Consider the following 23736-nt stretch of genomic DNA (forward strand, 5'->3'; position numbering starts at 1 on the left):
TGCCTTGGTGAGCATTAGATACTTCTTTTTAAAAACATTACAAGATCCTAAATTTGAATAGTAATTTTATCACCACTGACAAAACAGTTTAAACTCACGTCTGTATAGAACAGAATGTGTCCTACAACCTTGAGTGCTCCATCATGTTTTTGCTAAATCAGACAGAACAGATTATCAGGAGACAAAAACAACCCAAGGTCTGTAGACACCCACAGTAAACATAAAGACTACTGAAGTTAAGACTAACTGAAAAATGTTCCCACTTTCATTTCCACAAGAGAAGTGAGTTATATTCAGGATCACTCCAGTGAAGTAAAGTAACTTAATTCTGCAGTTGACATTTAAGCCAGTTGGTATACAATCTAGTAGTTTCTAGTATTTTAGTATCTAGTATTCTAGTAAAATAGCAGTTTTGGAAATAATGTATATTTTATTTTCACAAATTTGACTTTTTTTGCTCAGAATCGAGTGATACAAACTCGCAATTCAGACTTATTTTCTCAGAACTGAGATATAAACTCATAATTGCTTGTTATACAGTCTCAGAAATGAAGTCACAATTTTCAGAAATAAAGTCAGAATTGTGTGGTTAAATTGCAATTCTGACTTTTTTCTTGCAATTGTGAGTATGTATCTCGAAATTCTGACTTTTTTCTTGCAATTGTGACTTTTTTCTTGCAATTGTGAGTATGTATCTCGAAATTCTGACTTTTTTCTTGCAATTCTGACTTTTTTCTTGCAATTGTGAGTATGTATCTCGAAATTCTGACTTTTTTCTTGCAATTCTGACTTTTTTCTCAGAATTGTAAGATATAAACTCGCAATTGCGAGTAATAAAGTGCGGCTTTAGGGGGGAAAAAGACTGATATGTTCGCAGAATTGCGAGTTTATATCTCACAATTCTGACGTAATAACTCAATTGTGTTATAAATTCACAATTGCGAAATATAAACTCGCAATTCTGAGAAAAAAGTCACAATTGCGAGATATAAACTCATAATTCTGAAAAAAAAAATGTACACATGTTGGTACATAATCTAGTAATACTTCAGTAAAATAGCAGTTTTGGAAATAATGTGGATTTTATTTTGCACAAAATACAAATATGTTAAAAATACAATTAGGACAAAAAAAAATACCCCTAAGATCTCTTTATGTGTCTTTCACAATGTCTATTTTATAACATGTAAAGCCATTGCATAAATAAAACCTATTTGGCTGATTTCATATGAGTAGTGGCTTTCTTTGTAAAAACAGGAACCCTTAAAATAAGCAGCTGACTGCCAAACTAGCACCTTGAAAATGTTTCTCGACTCCCGTCCCTAGCCCATGGCATTGAGGCTGTCCTTGGCAAGAAGGCTTAAAAATGCACCACCCTCCCAGTCCACTCCATCATCTCTGAAGGCTCATCACGTCACTGTGGTTTTCAGACTCTGCCCTCCAGAACGGCATAATAAAAGTGTTATTTAGGAGTGAAGAGGTGCTGGTGGCAGTTGCCATGACTCTGTCAGGAGATGTGTGTGTTGTGACGGGAGCCTGCGGGTTTCTGGGAGAAAAGCTGGTCAGACTGCTGTTGGAAGAGGAGAAGCTTGCTGAGATCCGACTCTTGGATAGAAACATCCAGTCTGAGCAAATACAGTCTCTAGATGGTTAGCATTTCCCATCTTCTATTTCTTCTGTTTGTGGGATTCTGTAGGTCAGTCTTTGTATTCTTCGGTTTTGTGGTGTCTCTGTATTAACTGACATTCTTGTTCCTGTTTTGCACTTAAAATCACCCTTTGCGTGTGAATATTAGGACTAGAAATAATATGCCATTATCATTTCTGTCTGTTTTTACTTCCTCTTCTCTTTGTAAGCAACAAATTGAGGCTGTTTTCATTTTGTTTCTCTGTTTTTGTCCCCAGATTGCAAGGGAGAGACTAAAGTGAGTGTTTTTGAAGGGGATATAAGAGACCGTGAGCTACTGAGAAGAGCCTGTAAAGGAGCAACACTTGTTTTCCACACTGCATCTCTTATCGATGTCATTGGAGCAGTTGAATACAGTGAATTATATGGAGTCAATGTTAAAGGTGAGACTTCTATGCTGGTTATTAGCACATCATAACAAGACTGAATTAAAAGACTGGATTTCTTGAAATGCATGAAATCTTGTAATGCAATTACTTTAATTCTAATTATTTAAAAAAGTGTTTTGAAAGCAAAAGCCTGCAAGGGCCTTCGGTTGTAGCTGAGGACCTCAGAGTCAAATACAGTGCCTTGAGAAAGTTTTCATACCCCTTAATTTATGTTGCCGCCTTATGTTAAACTGCTTTAAATTATTATTATTTTTCCACACAGTCTACACTCCATACATCATAATGACAAAGCAGAAACAGAACTGCCACAATTTAGTAAAAATAAAAAAACTGAAATAAGTACACTGTGTACCCTTAACTCAGTACTTAGAAGCACCTTTACAGCCTCAAGTCTTTTTGGGTATGATGCACATCGGCATTTGGCAATTATCTGCCATTCTATTCCTCACCTCTTCACCTCTCAAGCTCTGTTATGTTGAATGGGGGCAGACACACACTTTCAGGTTTCTCCAGAAATATCTGATTGGGTTCAAGGACATTCACAGAGTTGTCTATAAGCCACTCTTGTTGTGTGCTTAGGGTCATTGTCTTGTTGGAAGGTGAACCTTCTGCCCAGTCTGAGGTTCTGAATGCTCTGGATATGGTTTTCATTAAAGCTATCTCAATATTTGGAGTTTTTTTTTCTACACTGAAGTGTCCCTCAGTCCCTGCCACTGAAAAACAGACCCACAGCATGAGGCTTCTTACTTTAGTGTTGGGATGGTAGTCTGCAGGTGATGATTAGTGCCTGGGTTCCTTCAAACATGATACTTGGAATTGAGGTTCATCAGACCACAGAATCTTGTTTCTCACAGTCTGAGTGTCCTTTAGGTGCTTTTGTGCAAATTCCACTGCCACAAAGCCCAGATCGGTGGAGTGTTGCAGTGATGTTTGTCCTTCTGTAGATTTCTCCTATCTCTACATATGATCATGAAGCTCAACTAGAGTGACCATCAGGTTTTTAATCACCAGTCTAACCAAAACCCTTCTCCATCACTTGCTCAGTTTGGCCAGGAGGCCAGCTCTAAGAAGAGACGTGGTTGTTTCAAACCTTTTCCATTCATGGTAATGGAGACTACACGCTTCTATGATCCTTCAATGCAGCAGATTTTTTTCTGAACTCTTCCCCAGATGTGTGGCTTGATGCAATCCTGTTTCTGGCCCTACAGGTTTTTTGACCTCAGGGCTTGGTTTTTTCTCTGATATGCTTTTTCAGCTCTTAGAACTTTTATTAAGACGTGTGCCTTTCCAAATTATACCCATTCAATTGAATTTGCCACAGGTTAACTTCACTCAAAGTGTAGTAACATCTACAAACAATATGAATGCTCCTGAGCTAAATTTCAACTGTCCCAGATATCCCAATATGTCAACACTGCACAATATAGTAATCAGAGACGATAAAATGTTTGTTTCTCCATTACAGGAACACAGCTGCTGCTCGAGACCTGTATCAAAGAAAACGTGGCCTCCTTTATTTACACCAGCAGCATTGAGGTGGCTGGTCCCAATCCCCAAGGTGATCCAATCATTAACGGCAATGAGGACACCCCTTACTCTTCCTGTCTTAAGTTTAGGTACAGCAAAACCAAGCAGGAGGCTGAACAGATTTCCCTTCAGGCCAATGGAGAGCTACTCCGCAATGGAGGTCAGCTGGCTACTTGTGCATTGAGGCCCATGTACATCTATGGACCAGGCTGTCGATTTACTTTAGGCCACATGAGGGATGGAATCCGCAATGGAAATGTGCTGCTGAGAATGTCACGGCGTGAGGCAAAAGTCAATCCTGTCTATGTGGGAAACGCAGCCCTGGCACATCTACAAGCAGCTCGGGCTCTCAAAGATTCTCTAAAAAGGGCAGTGATGGGTGGAAACTTCTATTACATCTCAGACGACACGCCACCTGTTAGCTACTCAGACTTTAACTATGCTGTTCTTTCACCATTAAGCTTTGGGATACAAGAGAGGCCTATTCTGCCCTTTCCACTTCTGTATGTTCTGTCGTTCTTCATGGAATTACTGCACATTGTGCTCCGACCCTTCGTGAAGTTCACTCCTCCCCTAAATAGGCAGCTACTGACCATGTTAAACACACCCTTTAGTTTCTCATATCAAAAGGCCCACAGGGATTTTGGATATAGTCCTCGTTATGACTGGCCAGAGGCACGTAAGCGCACTAGCGATTGGTTAGCATCTGCCTTAGCCACAGAGAGACAACGAATTAACTTTACGTAAATGAAATAAATTTTTTCTAGCTGATGTTTTATAGTAAACTTTCCTTCGAATTAGATTCACAGTAGTAGAAAACATTAGCTTTCTAATGTTTTGTGAAAAAAGCATGTTTTAGAGTAAAAATAAAACTTGGAAATGACTAAATACTATGTTTACACTTATCTCACAAAAGTAGTAGAAAAAAACAAGTACTAAAACCTTTTACATATTCCAACTTTATTTGACTTTAATTATGTATTTTAAAATGAAAAAATAATAATTTCAGAAAGCCAAAACAAGTATTAATGCTATTTAGGCAGTACTTAATGAATTTCATATTACTTGTAAATAAACAACAGTATATTGTTGTATTTCAAAGGCCTACTTGTCTGAGTCTGTATATTACTCCACTTGTCAATTGTTGTTGTTATAATGGTTTTAATGACACATACTGCATGTGCATAAGCATATGGAGAACAAGTGAATTTGAGGAAACATGCTAAGTTTCATGAATATTTGATTCTTAAAAGGCTACCAGTAAATTCCAAACTATAAGCCATTTTAATTGAAACAAGGCAGTAATACTAATGTTGTCTGCAGCAAAGATAAGTAAGGAAGTCTAATCCTTTTCTATCATTTATCTATCAGATGTTACAGCACCAGTTTGTAGAATTTTGGTGCACTGGTAATGTTTTATATAATTGTATTAGAAATCTGTGAAACCCTGTAAAATAAAAGATGAATAAATGTTCTTATAACTTTCATATATGATATCCAAATAACATTGAAAACAGATTTGTCATCTTGAATAACACGATTACATATATTGCTTACCATTTAAAATTAAGAGACAATACACTACCAGTCAAAGTTTTTAAACAGTAAGATTTGTAATGTTTTTAAAGAAGTCTCTTCTGCTCCCCAAGCTTGCATTTATTTGATCCAATCTACAGGAAAAAATAGCAACATTTTTAAATATTTTTACTATTTAAAATAACTGTTTTCTATTTGAATATATTTTAAAGTGTAAATTAAATTTCAGTGTCACATGATACTTCAGAAATAATTCTAATATGCTGTTTTGCTGTTAAAATAACTTTTATTATTATTATTATCAATATTTAAAACAGTTGAGTACATGCAAGGATGCTTTACATTGATCAAAAGTGATGATAAAGACATTTATAATTTTAATTAAAAATAAAATAAATGCAGGCTTGGTGAGCAGAAAACACTTCTTTAAAAAACATTAAAAATCTTACTGTTCAAAAACGTGACTGGTAGTGTATGGCTCATAAAAAAATATATATTATATAAAATTTCTAAAAGGACAAGTATTGTGGTATGAATAATGCATTCTCATATTGCACGTGCAGTTCTAGAATTATTTGATTTATTTTCTTTTTCTAGCATGCTGTCTTCAGTACCATGACAATTTGTTTTGTGTAGTGTAGCCTACCATTTTTACATCACAATATTACTATATTATAATGATATATTATATAATTAAACTTCTTTTGCAGGCTAAAATAACATGAAGGCATCACCATCTTACCTATGACATCCTGTGACACGCAATTAATGTAAATACATTTAATGTAAATACATTTACATTAATTTAAATTTAAGTTTAATGTGAGTCCACCACATATACCCCATATCTTATAAGAGGAAGAATAAGAATTATTTAGACTTACTCTGGTACTCCTCCTCAGCCTGATCCAGGTCGTATTTTGCAACTCTGCGGCGAGGAAAATTAAGAGCGGGCCTCCAGAAACTCTTCTTCCTCTTTTCTCCTCTCTCCCTGCCTCCTTTCTCCTTCCACAAATCTCCCCAGCCTCAACAGGCTTCTCATAAAAACGATGAGGATGGTTCTCCGCTGACGGTGGTGTTTCTGAATAGGTTCGTGTACACACTCCATATGAATCGCTTTGTTTGGTCGTGAACTTTCCCCATCCCATGATAACAGCGTTTGTCACTCACGAATAGTCAGAAAACTACGAAACTTAAGCCTACAAAACGAGCAAAACGTGATATTTCGGCTAAATACTGTAATAGGCAACATACTGTAACATATAAATTTCACTTAGTTTGAAGTAAACAAAAAAAATTGTCACAGAATTGTGACGTAATACGATAATGATAATGCAAATCCTACGAGAATCCTGTTTCATGGTAAAATTCATGCTAATGATATTTTTAATAAATGATATGATTTGATGTACTGTGTACATTGCGATGTGTAAATATAGCTATGAAGGCCTGCTTTAACGTTTTGGATGTTAAAGTGACAGGGTGTTTTTGGATGATAAAGGCACAAAGGTTTGAATGAGAAAATAAAGCTCGAATTAAGCACAAATTCAGGTAAACACGTGTCAATTTTGTGCGTTATGGCTAGTGTATGATGCAAGTAGGGCCAATTGATTGTGTTAATTTTGTGTTAATTTCACTTCAATCCAGCTAAAACTCTTCTGAGAGTTTTGGCTCAACACTGTGCCAAAGAGGCCAGAGTCCAGCCTTTGGAAAAACAATCAAACTTTTCATCTGTGAGGTCATAGGTTTGCAACCAGCTGCAGACCAGTGGATAGATCGTTTGTTTTTCATTGTTGTAGTCAAAGCCTAGAAAGAATCTTCACTAGCTACACAAGCTGTCACAGGATGGATGCTGAGAATTAATGTCTCTCACGCTGACATGGTTTATAACTGCACACCAGGAATGAAAGGAAAAGCCATTCATCTCGCTTAATCGGATATTGAAGCATTTTTCTCAGAACAAACCATTGTGTAACAGGTTCTGGCTGGATATTAAGTGGATTCCAGGCTTCTTAGGGCAACTAGTTGAAGAACAGGAACAAATGTGTTGAAAGGATGCAGAAAGAGAAAGAATGATTTTGCACCCATATAAAATTCTAACCAGCGGAAACATCTCACTCAGCTGATTTCATCATGTGGTTCGATAAAGTAATGGCTTGGAAATGGATCAAGGCTTTTGTTTGTCTATCAATGTGTGTCACCTCTGCCTTGGGTAAGTTCAGTTGAATTTATTAGTACATAGAATACATCTTTATTTGTGCTAGTCATATTGGGTGAATACACCCCTAGTCTGCAGTTTTAGTTAGTAGTACAGATGTTTATTTGGAGGATGAGAAACAATTAAAGCTTAAGTTATAGTGTGTCAGTAATGATTCACTAATTAACAAATGTAAATATAAGTGTACAGAATTTGATTGTAGTGATTTAAATGTTTATAAATCCACTGATTCATTGAATGCCCCAAATTAAATTAAACTAGACCAGAAACCATTTGTGACCCTGGACCACAAAACCAGTCATAAGTTAGCACAAATATATTTGTAGCAATAGGCAACAATATACTGTTTATGTTATATTGATTATTTTTTCTTCTATGCCAAAAATCATTAGGCTATTAAGTAAAGATCATGTTCCATAAAGATATTTTGTACATTTTCTACCGTAAATATATCAGCCTAATTTTTGATTAGTAATATGCATTGCTAAGAACTTCATTTGGACAACTTTAAAGGCGATTTTCTCAGTATTTAGATTTTTTTGCACCCATATATCAATGGAAAGCTTATTTATTATCTCGATTTTAAGAAATTGACCCTTATGACTGGTTTTGTGGTGCTGGGTCATATTTGACCTTATTAAAATACATACAAAAGCACACAGTTGAATTGCTCAGATCAAAATAAAAAAATGCATTGCTTTAACAGTGCTTGTATTTTTTGGTGCTTGCAATTTAACATGTTTTTAAATTGTATTTACCTTCCAAAGTTCATTTACTTTGAAAATACCAGTACCAACTTTATTATTTAATACATAAAATTTTACTTTACAAATTAAACTCTACAAAGTCAAACTGTGACAGCAGTGTCTGGTGAAGCTAGCAATTACAGATTAAAATTCTAAATACTTTTTAACATTGTACTGTTTGGCATACTCACGAATTCCATGTGTACAACTTTACAGGTAATGAGGAAGCATCCCAATCCAAGTGTGCTGACTTCAACGACACCACTTGGTTGGAATACAGACAAGGCACCAAGCTCCAAGTTCAGTACCTTCTTCTTACACGAAAAAATGCAGACTGTGCCAGCCTGTTCACACAGGACTGCCTCAACCACACGCAGAAACACACGGCTTACTTCAACTCATCACTCCCCACTAAAGTCATTGTTCATGGATATAGGTGAAGCATTTAATCAGCAGTATTTTATAGGAAAGCAGTGCTTGTGAATGAGATTTTACACAGATGATTCTTTGATATACTGTGTTTCAGGGCTCTGGGCAGTAAGCCTTCCTGGGTGAGTGGCTTAGCCCAGGCTCTACTGCAGGAAGAGGACGTGAATGTTCTGGTGGTAGACTGGATCTATGGAGCCTCATTTGCTTATAACCTGGTGGTAGAGAATTACAAGGAGGTGGCAGTGCAGATATCAGTGCTTATCAATGAGCTTACGGTAATAATTGTCATAATAAACCACTTGACCACTAAATACTAAAGACTTTCTTCTGTGAGCAGTGGACCAGTACACAGAAATCACTGTAAACACATAGGAAGTACATGATGAAGAATAATACATTTTTGTTGTTGTGTCCTTTGCAGAAATATGGAAGCACACTGGAATCTTTCCATTTCATTGGCGTGAGTCTTGGAGCACATGTGTCTGGATTTGTGGGGACCCTATTTAAAGGCAAGCTGGGTCGAATCACAGGTAATATTGTATTAAAATTGCTAAAATGTATTAATATATAGTGGAATCCATAAGTAAGAGATCATATTGAAAATATAGATTTAAAAATATCTTATATAAAATTCTTATTAAAGGATTAGTTAACTTCTGAATTAAAATGTCCTGATAATTTACTCCGTCATGTCATCCAAGCTAGTAATTTCTTTCTTTCTTCAGTCAAAAAGAAATTATGTTTTTGAGGAAAACATTCCAGAATTTTTCTCCATATAGTGGACTTCAATAGGGATCAGCAGGTTGAAGGTCCAAATCGCAGTTTTAAATCAAATTCAAAGGGCTCTGCACGATCTTAGATAAGAGTCTTATCTGCCAAAACAATCTGTCATCTTTTAAGAAAAATAAAAATTAAAGTACTTAAGCACTCACTGATGCTCCATTAAGAAACATGATGCATTAAGAGCCGGGGGGGATCTTTTTGAATTTGAAGATCAGGGTAAATTTAACTTATTTTGTCTTCAGGGGAACATGTAAGTATCTTCTGTAATCTCTGAAGGGCAGTACTAAATGAAAAAATATGATATTTGGGCAAAATAAGGAAAATATACACATCTCCATTCTGTTCAAAAGTTTTCATCCTCCAGCTCTTAATGCATCGTGTTTCCTTCTGAAGCATCAGTGAGCGTTTGAACCTTCTGTAATAGTTGCATATGAGTCCCTCAGTTGTCCTCAGTGTAAAAAAATGGATCCCAAAATCATACAGTCATTGAAAGGGTTCAAATACACAAAAAAGCTAAAAAGAAAAAAAAAAGAATTTGCGGGACCCGAAAGATTTTTCTGAAGAACAGCGGGGAGTTTAACTGTTCAGGACAAACAAGGGACTCATGAACAACTATCACTAAACAAAAAAAACACAGCTGTGGATCATTCAGGTAACAACACAGTATTAAGAAGCGAGGGGATGTAAACTTTTGAACAAGGTCTTTTTAAATTCAACTATTATTTACTCTTGTGGACTATATGTAAATGTCTTTTATGTGAAATATTCAGGTCAGTACTAAATGAACTTTAACATGCATTTTGTATGATCCCTCTTATTTTGGTAAAATAATCAACATTTGGGGATGTAAACTTTTGACATCAACTACATACTGTTGTTTTTGTCCCAATTAAATCTTTGAGGATGCTACACTTGTAAATGGAACAAAGACCAACACTGCACCACACTGAATGAGGCTTTCAGACAAAAGCAAAGGCTGCATGAGCACTCCAAATAAACAATGAGAAATTGTTATGCTGCACAGCTTTGGCGAGAAAACAAGACCTTGATTGACCTTTTAAAGTGTTTTTGTGGAACCCTAAACATGACTAAATGTGAATAATTTGAGTTTTGTGCCCTCAGGTCTGGACCCAGCAGGCCCAATGTTTAAGAGTGCTGATCCATTTGACCGTCTGGATTCATCTGATGCCTTGTTTGTTGAGGCTATTCACACTGACTCTGACTGTAAGAGTGAATCAGTCCTTTGCCTGAAATTACCTAAATTAATTTTTATTTATTCAAGAACACAGTCCAATATTGAACTAGACATGTTTGTTTGACAGCTTTGTTATCTTGTTTCACTATCTAACCACAAACAAGATTATTATTATTATTATTATTATTATCATTATTATTATTTGTGCAAAACTGAACTGAATATCTGTGCATTTGCCAGATTTTGGTATATCTATTCCTGTTGGGCATGTGGATTTCTTCTTAAATGGTGGAATGGACCAAGCCGGTTGTGCTCGCTCAAGGTTTGCTTCAAGTAAGCGGACAACAAAAGCTAACCAAACTCTAACAGAGGCATTAAGCTGAATAAAATGTACCATAGCTTGATGATGACAATCTGTCAGTTTTTATCTACTTTCCAGTGTATGGTTATGTCATTTGTGACCACATGAGGGCACTGCACGTCTACATGAGCGCCCTGAACAGCTCCTGTCCGCTCATTGGTTTCCCCTGCTCCAGTTATGAGGAATTCCTTGCAGGAAAATGCACCACCTGTGAGGGCCTCTTCAATGGCACATGCCCACAAATAGGTAATGATGAGTAAGCAGAATGATTTAAAGGTAAATTTTTTTTTTCAGAAAGTGTTTGTCTGTTTATGAACACAAATAGTGTAAAAAGGTGAAAAGGTTTTCTTATTTAATTGTACCTTCCTTGTCTGTTTCTATAAAGTTGAAGTCAAAAGTTTACACATTGCAGAATCTGCAAAAAGGTAATTATTTTACTAAAATAAGAGAGATCAAACAAAATGCATGCATTTTTTATTTAATACTGACGTGAATAAGATATTTCAAATAAAATATGTTAAAATAGTTCAAATTATAGTATATGAATGTGTATATAAATTTATAAAAATGACCCTGTTCACAAGTTTGCATACACTTTATTCTTAATACTGTGTTGTTACCTGAATGATCCACAGCTCTGTGTGTTTTTTTTTTTTTTTTTTTGTGATAGTGATGGGTTCATGAGTCCCCTGTTTGTCCTGAACAGTTAAACTGCCCACTGTTCTTCAGGAAAATCCTTCAGGTCCCACAAATTCTTTGGTTTTTAGCAATTTTGTGTTTTTGAACCTTTTCCAACAATGACTGTATGATTTTGAGATCCATTTTTTCACACTGAGGACAACTGAGGGAAGGCTCGAATGCTCACTGATGTCTCAAAAGGATAAATGGTGCATTAAGAGCCTCAAGAGAATCTGAAGATCAGGGTTAACTTATTTTGTCTTCTACAAAAATATGATATTTAGGCAAAATAAGAAAAATGTACACCTGTTCAAAAGTTTACACCCCTGGCTGTTAATGCATCGTTTTTCCTTCTGGAACATCAGTAAGCATTTGAACCTTTTGTAATAGTTGTACATTTTTGGGACCTGAAGGATTTTTCTGAAGAACAGCGGGCGGTCACTGTTCAGGACGAACAAGGGACTTGTAAACAACTATAACTAAACAAAAAAACAGCTGTGGATCATCCAGGTAACAACACAGTATTAAGTATGTAAACTTGTGAAATTCAACTATTATTTTCTCTTGTGGACTATATGTAAATATCTTTTATGTGAAATATCTTGTTCAGGTCAGTACTAAATAAAAAATAATATGCATTTTGTATGATCCCACTTATTTTGGTGAAATAATTAACATTTTTGCAGATTCTGCAAGGTGTATGTAAACATTTAACTATAAGTGTATGTGTGTGTATTTCAGGCTTGTTAAAGAACAGTGGGATAACAGCGACGCCCCTGCCAAATCAAGAGAAGGTCTATCTCCTGACCACTGCTACAGCTCCTTATTGTGGTGTGTATGACTTTGTGCATTTTGTAATTCATCAAAAGTCCATTCTCTCAGATATTGCAGGTATTAAAATCTTGGTATTAACAGGTTTTTAGTAGGGATGCAGCATCAAAGTGATCAGAATTGACAGTAAATGCTTTTACATTAATGCAAATATTCCATTTCAAGTAAATGCTGTTCTTTAGAATTTTTAATGCATTAAAGAATCCTGAATGTATCACGTTTCTACAAAAAATATTAAGCAGCACAAATGTGTTTTACTGTTTATTTGATCAAATAAATGCAGGTGAGCATAAGAGACGTCTTATATTTTTCGTGTACTGATAAATGTAACAGTTTATATGTGTTATGGTAATGAAAAATACAGCAAAATAATCCCTCTCATGCCCTCTTTCCTTTTTCTCAGCACATCACATCCTTGTGGAATTAAAGGTTTCCCCTTTAGACAAGACTGCTGATGTTCAGCTCAACCTGATCTCCGTGGAACACCCTGAGACAGAACTAAAACTCAGACTGTATGTATTATATTTCCAAGAAAGTCATAACCAATGAGCCAGTTAAAGGAGTACAACTGCAATAAAGGAACACTGGTTACCAGTGTTCCTTTATTGCAGTTGTACTCCTTTAACTGTATAATACGTGTGTGAATATGTTTATACATGTGTATTTCAGAAATACAGATGAAATGGTGTATAAAAAGGTGGCTGCACACCCAGAGCAACTGTGTAAAATTGATTCATTGGAGCTGAAAAACACAGGAGCACGATTCTACAGACAAGGAGATATTCATTTTGAGTATATCTGCATTTCTGAAATGCCTCAAACCAGGTAAATGCAGATTTTAAATTATTTTTCTCTTTCTAAACACATAGTACACTATATTTTAATAACACCGTATTTTTGTTCCTTGTGCAGAGGGCTGGATCCATTATGTGTGAAGAACATTAATATTGGACGGGGAGTACCATGGTCACATGATTTTGTACAGGTGTGCTAAAACACAAAATCTACTTAAGAAAGCTTATACATTAACCAGCTTTTGAAGTCTCAAATTAGTTAGACTCAAGCGAAGGTCACACACTAAAACTTGGTGACAAAGACATAGGATACAAGGGGACTGAAATGCTCTGTTACTCTGTTAAATATATTTATTGTGTTTTCACAAAATTCTTTTAGCCCTTACATAATGTACAATATGATTTTGTGCACTGTTCCAGAGAGTCTTAGTGAAATATCAGTCAAGAGGAATCAAGTCAGTCATTCAACACCCAGTAGTTCTTTAATATGTGTGTTAAAAGTACTGGTTCATTTCCAGTGACCAAAATGTTTGGGGTGGTGCAACATTCAAGGTATATTTCAATATTTTGACACTCTGATTAGAGCTGGGGAAATAAATCGATGCATTGCGAATCAAGAAATGATACTGCATAGATTCTGAGATTTTCCGAATGCATCACAATTCTCTCTCAAAATGATTCTGAGCTTAGGTTTTAACAGCAGATGGCACTGCATGGCTTAGAAACAGTCATACTCTGCTTGCTTCCTGGTCCTTACACACACTTGAACCTAAAATATTATTCATAAAGTTAAGGTGAATTACAAGGGTGTTCACAGTACTTTAATCTTGAGCCAAACTAGATTAGAGCGCCATCTGCTTTTAAAAACCAAGTTCAGAATCGATTCCAGAGAGAATTGCGATGCATTCAGAATTGATGCATCAGTTTATCATAACAGCCCTACTGATTAGTGTTTCTAACTGCACACTGCATACTTGATATTAAAAATTCAAATCTGTTCATTATAATTAGTGATACATCTTCTATGCTTTTCTTAAGAGGAATATCAAGTCACATTTTGAATCCGGAACTTAACAATTGGCCCCATGAAAATACATTTTCAAAATATGGTCAGTGTACAGTCTCAGATGAAGATGCAAAAGCATTTCCTAACTTCCTATTATGATAAAGCACACACTTTTGTAATAAGTCTAGTATAACTCTGAAGTGCTGTTAAAATTAATTTGTGTTTGAAAACCTAATCCATTGCTTTTACCTTAAAAATCCTGTCTCAAGTATTCAGATTTAACTACTAAGCACATGCCATTACATGTCATTTTGAAATCGCAGCAATGTGGAATCATATATAATACAGTTTCTGTTTTGGGTTATTTTATCCTGTCACTGTCCTAAACAAAAGTACATTTGATGAATCATTTACTGTTCGGTGTTAATGCTGTCTTCATTTGTGGGGAAACGGATTTGATGATGATTTAGTGGAGGAATTGTTCAGATGTTATGGTCTTTATACGGCTGAACCCATTCCTACAGCTTTGGGGTGTCAGTAGGGGCTAGTGGGGCACATCCTCTTTGGAATTGAAGTCTTCCTGGAGTCTCATCCTCTGTTAGATTTATGGAAAAAGGTGACACATTAAGAACACTAATAAATCCAATAAGTCATTTCAGCACAACATTATTACATCTAGAGGCATGTTTTTTTATCCGTCAGTGTAGTTCTAGCATTGTTTTTCTGTAGCACAGGCTGTATTTCTGGACATGATCCATATATCTCATTCCTTTGGAAACTAGCGTGTGAAGGTCACGTCTCAAATGACAGCGGAACCCTCCTCCTCCCGCAGCTGTCCCACTATCCACTACCCTACAAAGTGCAACCTGGCCCTTGTTGGCAAAGCCAAGTATTTCAAGAGGGCGGAGTGCTGGATAAACAGACTTGGTATGTTTGGATCCCTGGATGTCCCAAACCCATTCCAGTCTTTCATCCAGCCTCTGGCACAAGTGCATGTAGTAAAATAAAACCAGCTTTCTCCTAAGCATAGAAACATCTATCAAAAATATCCTAGGACGGAAACACTGAATATAACTCCACTACCATGTACTAAATAAAACTTGTCTCTCACACCCAAGGAAGCCTTTTCCTCTTGCCAGAATGGACATGTGTGTTAAACGAGGACATACCATAGACATTGTATTGTGTTTGTTTGTGTTAAAACTATTTAAAGACACTGTAATCATTACAGAACCCACTACACAAATTAATGCTGAAATAATTCATGTTAATTGTATTAAATTATGAATGAATAGTATTAATATAATAACAATAATGGAAATAATATAATAATAATAATAATATTCCTAAAATGTAAATGAATGAAAAAAATAATATTTATTTCAGTTGTAATTTATTGAAATCTAATTTTATTAAATGTAATTTTAATTACATTTTAAATCAATAGCACTATCAATATAATAATAATAATTATTATTATTATTATTATTATTATAGTAGTTATTATTATTATTATTATTTTATTGATAATTCTATTCAGTAGTATTATCAATATAATCATAATGAATTTAATAATTTATATTATTATTATATTGATAATGCTATGGACATGTGTATAACATTAAATATTATTATTATTATTATAATAAGACTACATTCATAAATGTAATAGTGTAAAAAAATTGCATATAAATGAATAGCATGATATAATAATAATAGTTGTTATATTGATAATACTATTCATATATGAGTAGTATTTTTAATAATCATAATGAATGTGATAAATTATTATGATTATTATTATTGTTTTATTATTATTAATATTATTATTATATTGATAATCCTATGGACCTGTGTAACATTCATTCATATGATAATATTAATAATTATTGTTATTATTAATATTAATATTATAAGACTACATTAATAAATGTAATAGTGTAAAAAATATATAAATGTATAGTATTATTAATATTATAATAATAATAATTATTATTATTATAAGCCTACAGTAATAAATGTAATAGTGTAAAAAATAAATATAAATGAATGGTATTATTAATATAATAATAATAGTAATAATAAAAGTAATTATTATTATTATTACTACAACCCTAAAATTCAATTATATTGATACTGAATACTATTAAGTATTATCAATATAATCATAATGAATTTAATATTATGATGATGATGATGATGATGATGATGATGATTGTTATTGATAATGCTATGGACGTGTATTATGATAATAATCATTTTTAATTATTAATTAATTTTTTTAATTATTATAAGCCTACATTAATAAATGTAATAGTGTAAAAAATGTAATATAAATTAATAGCATTATTAATATAATAATTAATAATACTAAGTAATTATTATTATAAGCCTACAATAATTAATGTAATAGTGTGTGTGTATGTGTATATATATATATATATATATATATATATATATATATATATATAGTGTTATTAATATAATAATAATAAAATGAATCATTATTGTTGTTGTTATTATTGTTATTATTAGTACTACTACTACTACTACTACAAACCTAAAATTAAATTATGTTGACAATACTATTCATATGAATTTAATAAAATTATTATTATTATTATTATTATTATTATTATTATTTATATTGATAATGCTACGGATGTGTATACTACTACTACTACTACTAATACTAATAATTATTATTATAAGCCTACATTAATAAATGTTATATATATATATATATATATATATATATATATATATATATATAAACAAATTATTATTACTACAAGCCTCAAACTGAATTATACTGATAATACTAATAAATTTAATACAATTGTTATTATTACAAGCCTAAAATTAAATGTACAAAAATGTATAATATAAATAAACATCACTATCAATATAATCATAATACATTTTAATAATAATAATAAATTGTAATTAAAAACAGTATTCTTCTAGCATATACATTTTCAGTATAATTATGATATATTTTCGATATAATTATATTAACGATTGACATTCCTTTCTTGCATGTGAATTTTTCACATGACAGTAAAGCCATAAATATAATCCAGGTCAAAAAGAAGCATAAAGTATAACAATCCATCATGCACATTCATCACTCTGCATTCAGTCAGTGTTTGTGCAGTTCAGTGTCCAGTTAGTGCAGTTGTGCCTTTTCGTGCAAACCAGCCCCGTCTATACCGAACCACCCGTCAAGCCTTACTCATGTACTTACATTGTGATTTAAGAAGTGTCCCAGTGTGTTAGCATCAACACCCAACCTTTACTTCAAATATTCCCTTTCAGTCCCATAGTCCATTAAAGAGCCTGTCATATCAGCAAAGTCCTCCAGAACCAAGCTGGTTGAATCCTCACCAGAGGGCATCTCTGTATCTGAGGGCCAGTGCTGGTGTGGAGGTTTGGGCACAGGGGTCTTTCCCTGGTCAGAATTGACGTTTCTTTCATCTGAGCCCTGGTTGGATGGTGCTGGATCGACCGTTACGACTGTAGCATCTCCTTGGCTTCCCCTGGGCGGTGAACTAGCACTGCCACCCTCACTGCCTGGTGGCGAGGGGGCGAGGACATGGTAGAGACTGGGCAGACGGATATCAAGACGCACACCGCTCTTGGCAAACAGCTTGTCATTGAGCGAATACAGTTTGTCAGCAATGTCACTTCCGAGCATGACTGAGAAAAGTCGGGCAATGTAACGATCCTTAGACAGCAGAAGGTAAAGCCGACGTCTGCGCCAAGAGATGTAACGGCAGTCCGTCTCTGCAGTCAGTGTCACCTGAGGTCAAGAGGGTCATAGGAAGTTTAAAGAGATAGTTCACACAGAAATGAAAATTCTGTCATTAAAGAAGTTCACTTCCAGAACAAAAATTTACTCACATACCCCTGTCATCCAAGATGTTCACGTCTTTCTTTTTTTCTTCAGTCGTAAAGATAGTATGTTTCTTGAGGAAAACATTTCAGGATTTCTCTCCATATAGTGGACTTCTATGGTGCCCACAAGTTTGAACTTCCAAAATGCAGTTTAAATGCAGCTTCAAAGGGCTCTGATTAATCCCAGCTGAGGAAGAAGGGTCTTATCTAGCGAATCAATTAGTTATTTTCTAAAAAGAAAAAATTACAATTTCTATACTTTTTAACCTTAAATGCTCATCTTGTCTAGCTCTGCGTGAACTCTGTGAATTCCAGTTCAAGACAGTTAGGGTATGTTAAAAAACTCCCATATCTTGGATGATTTTGAAGTTGGTGGAGAAAATGAGATGGGAGTTTTTTGACATACCCTAACTGTCTTGAACCAGAATACACAGAGTTCACGCAGAGCTAGACAAGATGAGCATTTGAGGTTAAAAAGTATAGAAATTGACAATTGTTTTAAAAAATAACCAACTGTTTTGCTAGATAAGACCCTTCTTTCTCAGTTTGGATCGTTTAGAGCTTTGAAGCTGCATTTAAACTGCATTTTGGAAGTTCAATCTCACAGGCACCAGAGAAAGTCCACTATATGGAGAGAAATTCTCAAATGTTTGCCTTAAAAAAACAAACAAAATTCTTTACGACTGAAGAAATAAAAACATGAACATCTTGGATGACAAGGGAGTGAGTGAATTATCTGTGAATTTTTGTTCTGAAAGTGAACATCTCCTTTAATACTCATCCTCTTGTCGTTCCAAACCAATAAGACCTTCGTTCATTTTCAATTTTCATTTTTGGATGAACTATCCCTTTAAGAGCATGTAATATTTTATGGTTGTGTGTGCATTGAAGAATTTTGCTCAATGGCACGGGCCAAAAGATTTTGCTGTTCACATTGGTACCAATTAAAAAAAACTGTATGTTATCATACCTGGAAGTTGCCTTCCTCTGTTGGTCTTAGAGACTCCCATTCTGGAGAATCAAGAAACTGGTGAGGGAAGATATAATGGAGAAACTGACCTTCTAAGGACACTCTAATCCTGTAAAAGAAAAAGATCTGGTTTGAAACACAATTCTAAGTAGAAATGTACGTTTTGTTTTCATGTTCGTTTCAAATGGATTTGAAAAACTTTTGTATTATTTTCAAGTAGCATAAAATGAAAATTCACTTTAAATGCCTGTTTTTAAATGTTAAAATGTAGTACACTCAGACATCCATTACAATACACAAAAAAGCTTTGAATTTAATGACTAAAATGTAATGTGGCATAACTATCAAGTAAAAAATATTTTAACCTTAAATGCATATTAGTGTACACTATAGGGCTGTCACAATTCCTCAGTTAAATAAAAATTTTTTTAAATCCTCGGCTGCAATTTGCCCATGTGGAGTAACCGTCAAAACCCGAAAGCGGCGCAGTTGACTGACAAGAATCCATGAAACGCATTAATAGACCGCTTTCGAAGGCTGCACAAAATATTAAAAACATTTAAAAATTGTAAGTCATCTTTCTCGATAAGCTAGCTGTTCATCGCAATTTCAAAATAAAAGCTCAAACACTCACTCTAAGTTTAATGTCCGCATATTCAAGGAATTACAGAATCTGTAGCATTTCTTTCGTTAAAAAAGTGGCCAAATATTAAAGATTAAGTGGACATTTGAATTGAATGTTGTTTGGTTAACATTAAACAAGGATTTGATCACGCAGTAAAGTCTAAAAAATATTGTCAGGCCGTTGACGCCCTCTGCAAGCATTTGTTGTAATCCTAATGTACATTAGCTCTATTGTTTATAATACATTATGTATTTCCACAGTTTTGTTCAATCAAACCATATGATTACTTGCGTTTGATACTATATATTTAAACCAACTATTATTGCCTTGTTGCTATATTATATGTATTTCAAGTCATTTTAAAGGCTATTGTTAGTTTAGGTCTATTTTTATTACATCCCTGCTGAAAAAAAAAACTGCTAAAACTTGTGTAAGCTGGTCTTAGCTGGTCATAGCTGATCAGCAGGCTGGTTTTAGAGGGGTTTTGGCCACTTTCCTAGCTGGTGTTAAACCAGGCTGGTTAAGGTGGGAGACAAGCTGGAACAACCAGCTAAAACCAGCTTGACCTGCCTAGCCAGGCTGGGAGACCAGCTAAAACCAGCTACTTCCAGCTTAAACCAGCTAAGACCAGGCACCCAGTTTAGGCTGGTTTTAGCTGTTTGTGGGATAAGTATCTGAATTATAAATATCAGTTTACACGATTAATCATCAGAATAATCGAGTGATTACTCGATTACCAAAACAATTATTAGTGACAGCCCTAGTGTACAAATTTGAATAATTATTAAAAAAATAAATACAAAAGTAAATATCATAAATTATTTTTAGTAGTTTTTGGGAAGTTTTACCGCATGACATTTCACAACCTGACCTATTCATAGAAAGGTCAAGTAATCTTATATTTTAAGAGACTTATTGACCTTGACACAGTCATGAGGTCTGCAGGGGTCCTCTCTATTACATAATTTTCATGTGTAATATTTTTTTCTTCACCACATGATTTTGCACACAAAAGTGTTTGTATTTGATGTAATAATAAAATGTCTTATTATGCCTTACTATTAGTACTACTATCATTTTAATTTTAATGGACTTTATGTATTATGTAATTAAATTTATGTTTTTTGTTTTTTTTTAATTAATCAATAAATTGGACAAACAAACACACAGTATTGACCCAAAAATATATTTCATGTTAATTATTACACAATATGACTGAGAATGCAGCCTTGGTATTGTAAGATACTGCAAACATTGAGAATAGTGCACCATCAGGATAATAAGCAGATATTTAGTGTGTTTACAGTAATGATGTGTTAAGAGTACCAATCTAGAGAACCGTATGAGAGTCTCCAACTCTGCCAAACATCCTGTTTCTTACCTGCCAGAAAGAAGGAAAGACAACTGATCAATCGGCGTCTTCCCCTCGACAGCATATGTCTCCTCGGCCGCTAGAGAGTGCACTTTGTTCTCGCTGCCCGCCGTGATCTCTTTAAACACCTGCACAGGTACATCCAGAGGCAGATAGACCGCTGTGTAAAGCGCAGAAAGCTCCTCGTTAGCTAAACCGTCCTGCATCAGCCGAAAAATCAGATGACACACCTGGGCCAAACACTGCAGCATCAGCAGCAAGTTCCAGAGGAAGACATCAAGGCCGCACACCGTGAACCAGCCCCACATAGCCAGACAGAGGAAAGCGGGAGCCAAAAAGCTGAAGATGTACAGAGCCCCGTACGCTCCGCTACCACCCATATAGCCCAAAAACAGAACGGTGTTACCCAGATGGTAGATGGCACCTTCAGTGCTGTTGGTCCATCCATCGCAGAGTGTGTGATTGAAAATTAAAGAGTCAATCAAGGTAGAGTCGCCACTATTCATGTTTTCAATTCAGTGGAAACTGAGTTATCATCAAATACCTTGTTGGAAAAAGTAGTGTTTCATAAGCCCAAGGTGTTAAAATCTAATGTCAGATATATATATATATAAAAAAAAGATTGTTCCCTCAGCCTCTAACAGTCAATACACCTCTTACTGCCAAAAATAGTTGGAATTAAAGAAGCTTCATAATTCCGTTCCATTCAGTTCCGTTGACACCCACTTTTCCTTTTGAATTTGACAATATCAGCCCTATAGTGTCCCTGCTTCTGTTCCCTGTCCTACGCTGGACTGTTGGAAACATGGAGCGGGGGAGGCGGGGGTAGAGACCCTGAGAAGGATAACCATGTTTGGAATTGAAACCCAAGGAGGAAAGAGCCACAGACAGAAAGCAGACCCGCTACTTAACATAACACAATGATGGCCGGGCAGAGCGATTGCGATAACAAGTGACATGGAGAGAAGCTTTCACTGACGTCTGTGAAGACCTCCGAAAGCTCTGCCAGATGTCACCGACACTCGTTTTCTCGCAATCAAACAGACAATTCTGTACTCCAGCTCTTCTAATGGTGTTCGAGGGGAGGAGGATCCGAGGCTTCGGGGGGCATATTTAGAGAATCTGAGACAGATAAAATAACAGGGGAGGTCATGTAACAGTGTTTACCTCCCCTCCCTGGCCATTCCTTTTTGTAGTTTCACATAACTTGGCCCAGCAGTTGTTGGTAGTTAATATACTGCTGCTTAGAAGTGGAGTGCAGGAGTGAGTGGATTCTGTTTTATTTATTATTTAAGCATGAGTTAAGAGAGGCATGACAGCATATTCACAATACAGTATGCTCTTGGGTGGCCATTGCTTTTATCCACCTAATTTTTGCCATAAGAGTGGGTCCGGCCATTTGTAAATTTTATGGGTTTGGCTCCCACATCCAGCTATTTGTTGTTCTTCTCGTTATTTCCAGATTGCAGCTAATGAACCAGAAATGTTGTTTATTTCCAACGTTGAAGAATAAGGTGGTACTTACGACTCCCCGCTCTGCACATTTTGCACGTATCTCTTATCACTTCAGACGGTTTTGTTCTATTCGAACGTATAGTGACCATATAGGACATTCCACAATGATTCCAGTTCGAAGGGAGCGTATATGATCCATTCATTAAAGTGTGCGAGTTATGTCATTCTTCACACTTCTTAAGCAAGTTTCGTCAGTGTGTGAAGAAGCTGCAGGCTGTGGCGTAGCGCAAATCCATGAACAAATGTTTTGAAGTGAAGTAAACTTGTTGCCCTGTTTACACCAGTGTGCGTTTTCGTTTCAAAACAGCGTTTCGTCTACAATGGTATTTTCACTTGATCTCTGTTTACACAACACAACCAAAAACGTCACGTCAAATGTCACGTGACCATTCATAATGCGCATGATGTTATTGTTTACGTGGTCTTCAAGAATGTGGCCAGCTATATCGTTTTCAAAAGTCTCCTTTTTGGTCCGTTTACACTGAGGCTATGTTTCAATTGTGCATTTTCGTTTTAAAACACATAACCTTTGCTACGGTTACCTGTCGTTTACACTACTCTGGCGTTTTCAACCCTTGAAAACAGAGACTTTCGAAGTGTAAATGGACCAAAACGGAGACTTTTGAAAATGAACTTTTGAACGTGGCTGCTCACATTCGCTCTGCGTATCCTTGAAGACCGTATAAACATTGTGCTCATTATGAATGGTCATGTGACATGCGTTTTCGGTTGTGAAGTGTGGACGAAGATAATTTCTGAATCACAGTGAGAACGCCAGTGTAGACGAGGAAAAATATTTTTAAAAAATGAAAACGCACTAGTGTAAACAAGGCATTAAAACTAAACCATGGAGTTTTCATATTAAGACTACGTTTACATGACAACGATGCAGTCAAAAACTGAAGTTTTTCCATTGCATTTTTAAAAGAAGTTTCACGTATACCCAACAATGTTTCAAAATGATTCGCTTTTCCACATTTTTGCGAAAACTGCCAAAAGCGCTGTACTATGTATGCCAGGCCAGTAGTTGGTGCACTGTTTTTTCGAGCTTGCCTTTAAAATTGACACATACTGCGCATATCTACATACCTAACACGTACTATGCACATGCATGACATCACCATTTTTAAAGATTTCCGTATTGGGTGTTTACACAGAAACGATAACGGTGGTGTTGT

At 35.3% G+C, this 23736-nt stretch overlaps 3 protein-coding genes across 4 annotated transcripts; 2 read left to right on the forward strand and 1 right to left on the reverse strand.

The window, feature by feature from the left end:
• Positions 1-1483: 1483 nt before the first annotated feature.
• Positions 1484-5076, forward strand: hsd3b1 (hydroxy-delta-5-steroid dehydrogenase, 3 beta- and steroid delta-isomerase 1). Its single transcript, XM_073846001.1, has 3 exons — positions 1484-1649; positions 1905-2069; positions 3541-5076. The coding sequence occupies exons 1-3, from the start codon at positions 1499-1501 to the stop codon at positions 4347-4349; spliced, it is 1125 nt and encodes a 374-aa protein (XP_073702102.1). The 5' UTR covers positions 1484-1498; the 3' UTR covers positions 4350-5076.
• Positions 5077-6929: 1853 nt separating this feature from the next.
• On the forward strand, positions 6930-14593 carry pla1a (phospholipase A1 member A). Of its 2 annotated transcripts, none has more exons than XM_073845992.1 (11): positions 6930-7350; positions 8319-8538; positions 8629-8806; positions 8953-9061; positions 10437-10538; positions 10750-10842; positions 10949-11116; positions 12290-12379; positions 12783-12891; positions 13049-13204; positions 13292-14593. In XM_073845992.1, exons 1-11 carry the CDS (start codon positions 7272-7274, stop codon positions 13371-13373), a joined length of 1386 nt encoding a protein of 461 aa, XP_073702093.1. In that variant the 5' UTR covers positions 6930-7271; the 3' UTR covers positions 13374-14593. The 2 variants fall into 2 exon arrangements, with proteins under 2 accessions (XP_073702093.1, XP_073702092.1); XM_073845991.1 differs by having other exon boundaries at positions 6931-7350; positions 10931-11116.
• A 43-nt stretch (positions 14594-14636) lies between these two features.
• popdc2 (popeye domain cAMP effector 2) lies at positions 14637-22525 on the reverse strand. The gene is made up of 4 exons (XM_073845998.1): positions 21053-22525; positions 19047-19155; positions 17427-17981; positions 14637-14774 (listed from the first exon to the last, which is right to left on the reverse strand). Exons 1-3 carry the CDS (start codon positions 21547-21549, stop codon positions 17475-17477), a joined length of 1113 nt encoding a protein of 370 aa, XP_073702099.1. The 5' UTR covers positions 21550-22525; the 3' UTR covers positions 14637-14774; positions 17427-17474.
• Positions 22526-23736: the final 1211 nt, after the last annotated feature.

Source organism: Garra rufa, chromosome 8 (assembly GCF_049309525.1).
Source record: "Garra rufa chromosome 8, GarRuf1.0, whole genome shotgun sequence".
Taxonomy (NCBI): Eukaryota; Metazoa; Chordata; class Actinopteri; order Cypriniformes; family Cyprinidae; genus Garra; species Garra rufa.

Bases quoted from the DNA above. Each gene is read 5' to 3' on its own strand.
- hsd3b1 (XM_073846001.1), top strand. From the start codon at position 1,499: ATGACTCTGTCAGGAGATGTGTGTGTTGTGACGGGAGCCTGCGGGTTT. The intron at 1,650-1,904 runs GTTAGCATTTCC...TTTTGTCCCCAG, and splicing joins GCAAATACAGTCTCTAGATG to ATTGCAAGGGAGAGACTAAA. The intron at 2,070-3,540 runs GTGAGACTTCTA...TCTCCATTACAG, and splicing joins ATATGGAGTCAATGTTAAAG to GAACACAGCTGCTGCTCGAG.
- popdc2 (XM_073845998.1), bottom strand. From the start codon at position 21,549: ATGAATAGTGGCGACTCTACCTTGATTGACTCTTTAATTTTCAATCAC. The intron at 19,156-21,052 runs GTAAGAAACAGG...TTTCTTTTACAG, and splicing joins TCTTTCCTTCTTTCTGGCAG to GATTAGAGTGTCCTTAGAAG. The intron at 17,982-19,046 runs GTATGATAACAT...TCTTGACCTCAG, and splicing joins CAGAGGAAGGCAACTTCCAG to GTGACACTGACTGCAGAGAC.
- pla1a (XM_073845991.1), top strand. From the start codon at position 7,272: ATGTGGTTCGATAAAGTAATGGCTTGGAAATGGATCAAGGCTTTTGTT. The intron at 8,807-8,952 runs GTAATAATTGTC...TGTCCTTTGCAG, and splicing joins TGCTTATCAATGAGCTTACG to AAATATGGAAGCACACTGGA. The intron at 11,117-12,289 runs GTAATGATGAGT...TGTGTATTTCAG, and splicing joins TGGCACATGCCCACAAATAG to GCTTGTTAAAGAACAGTGGG.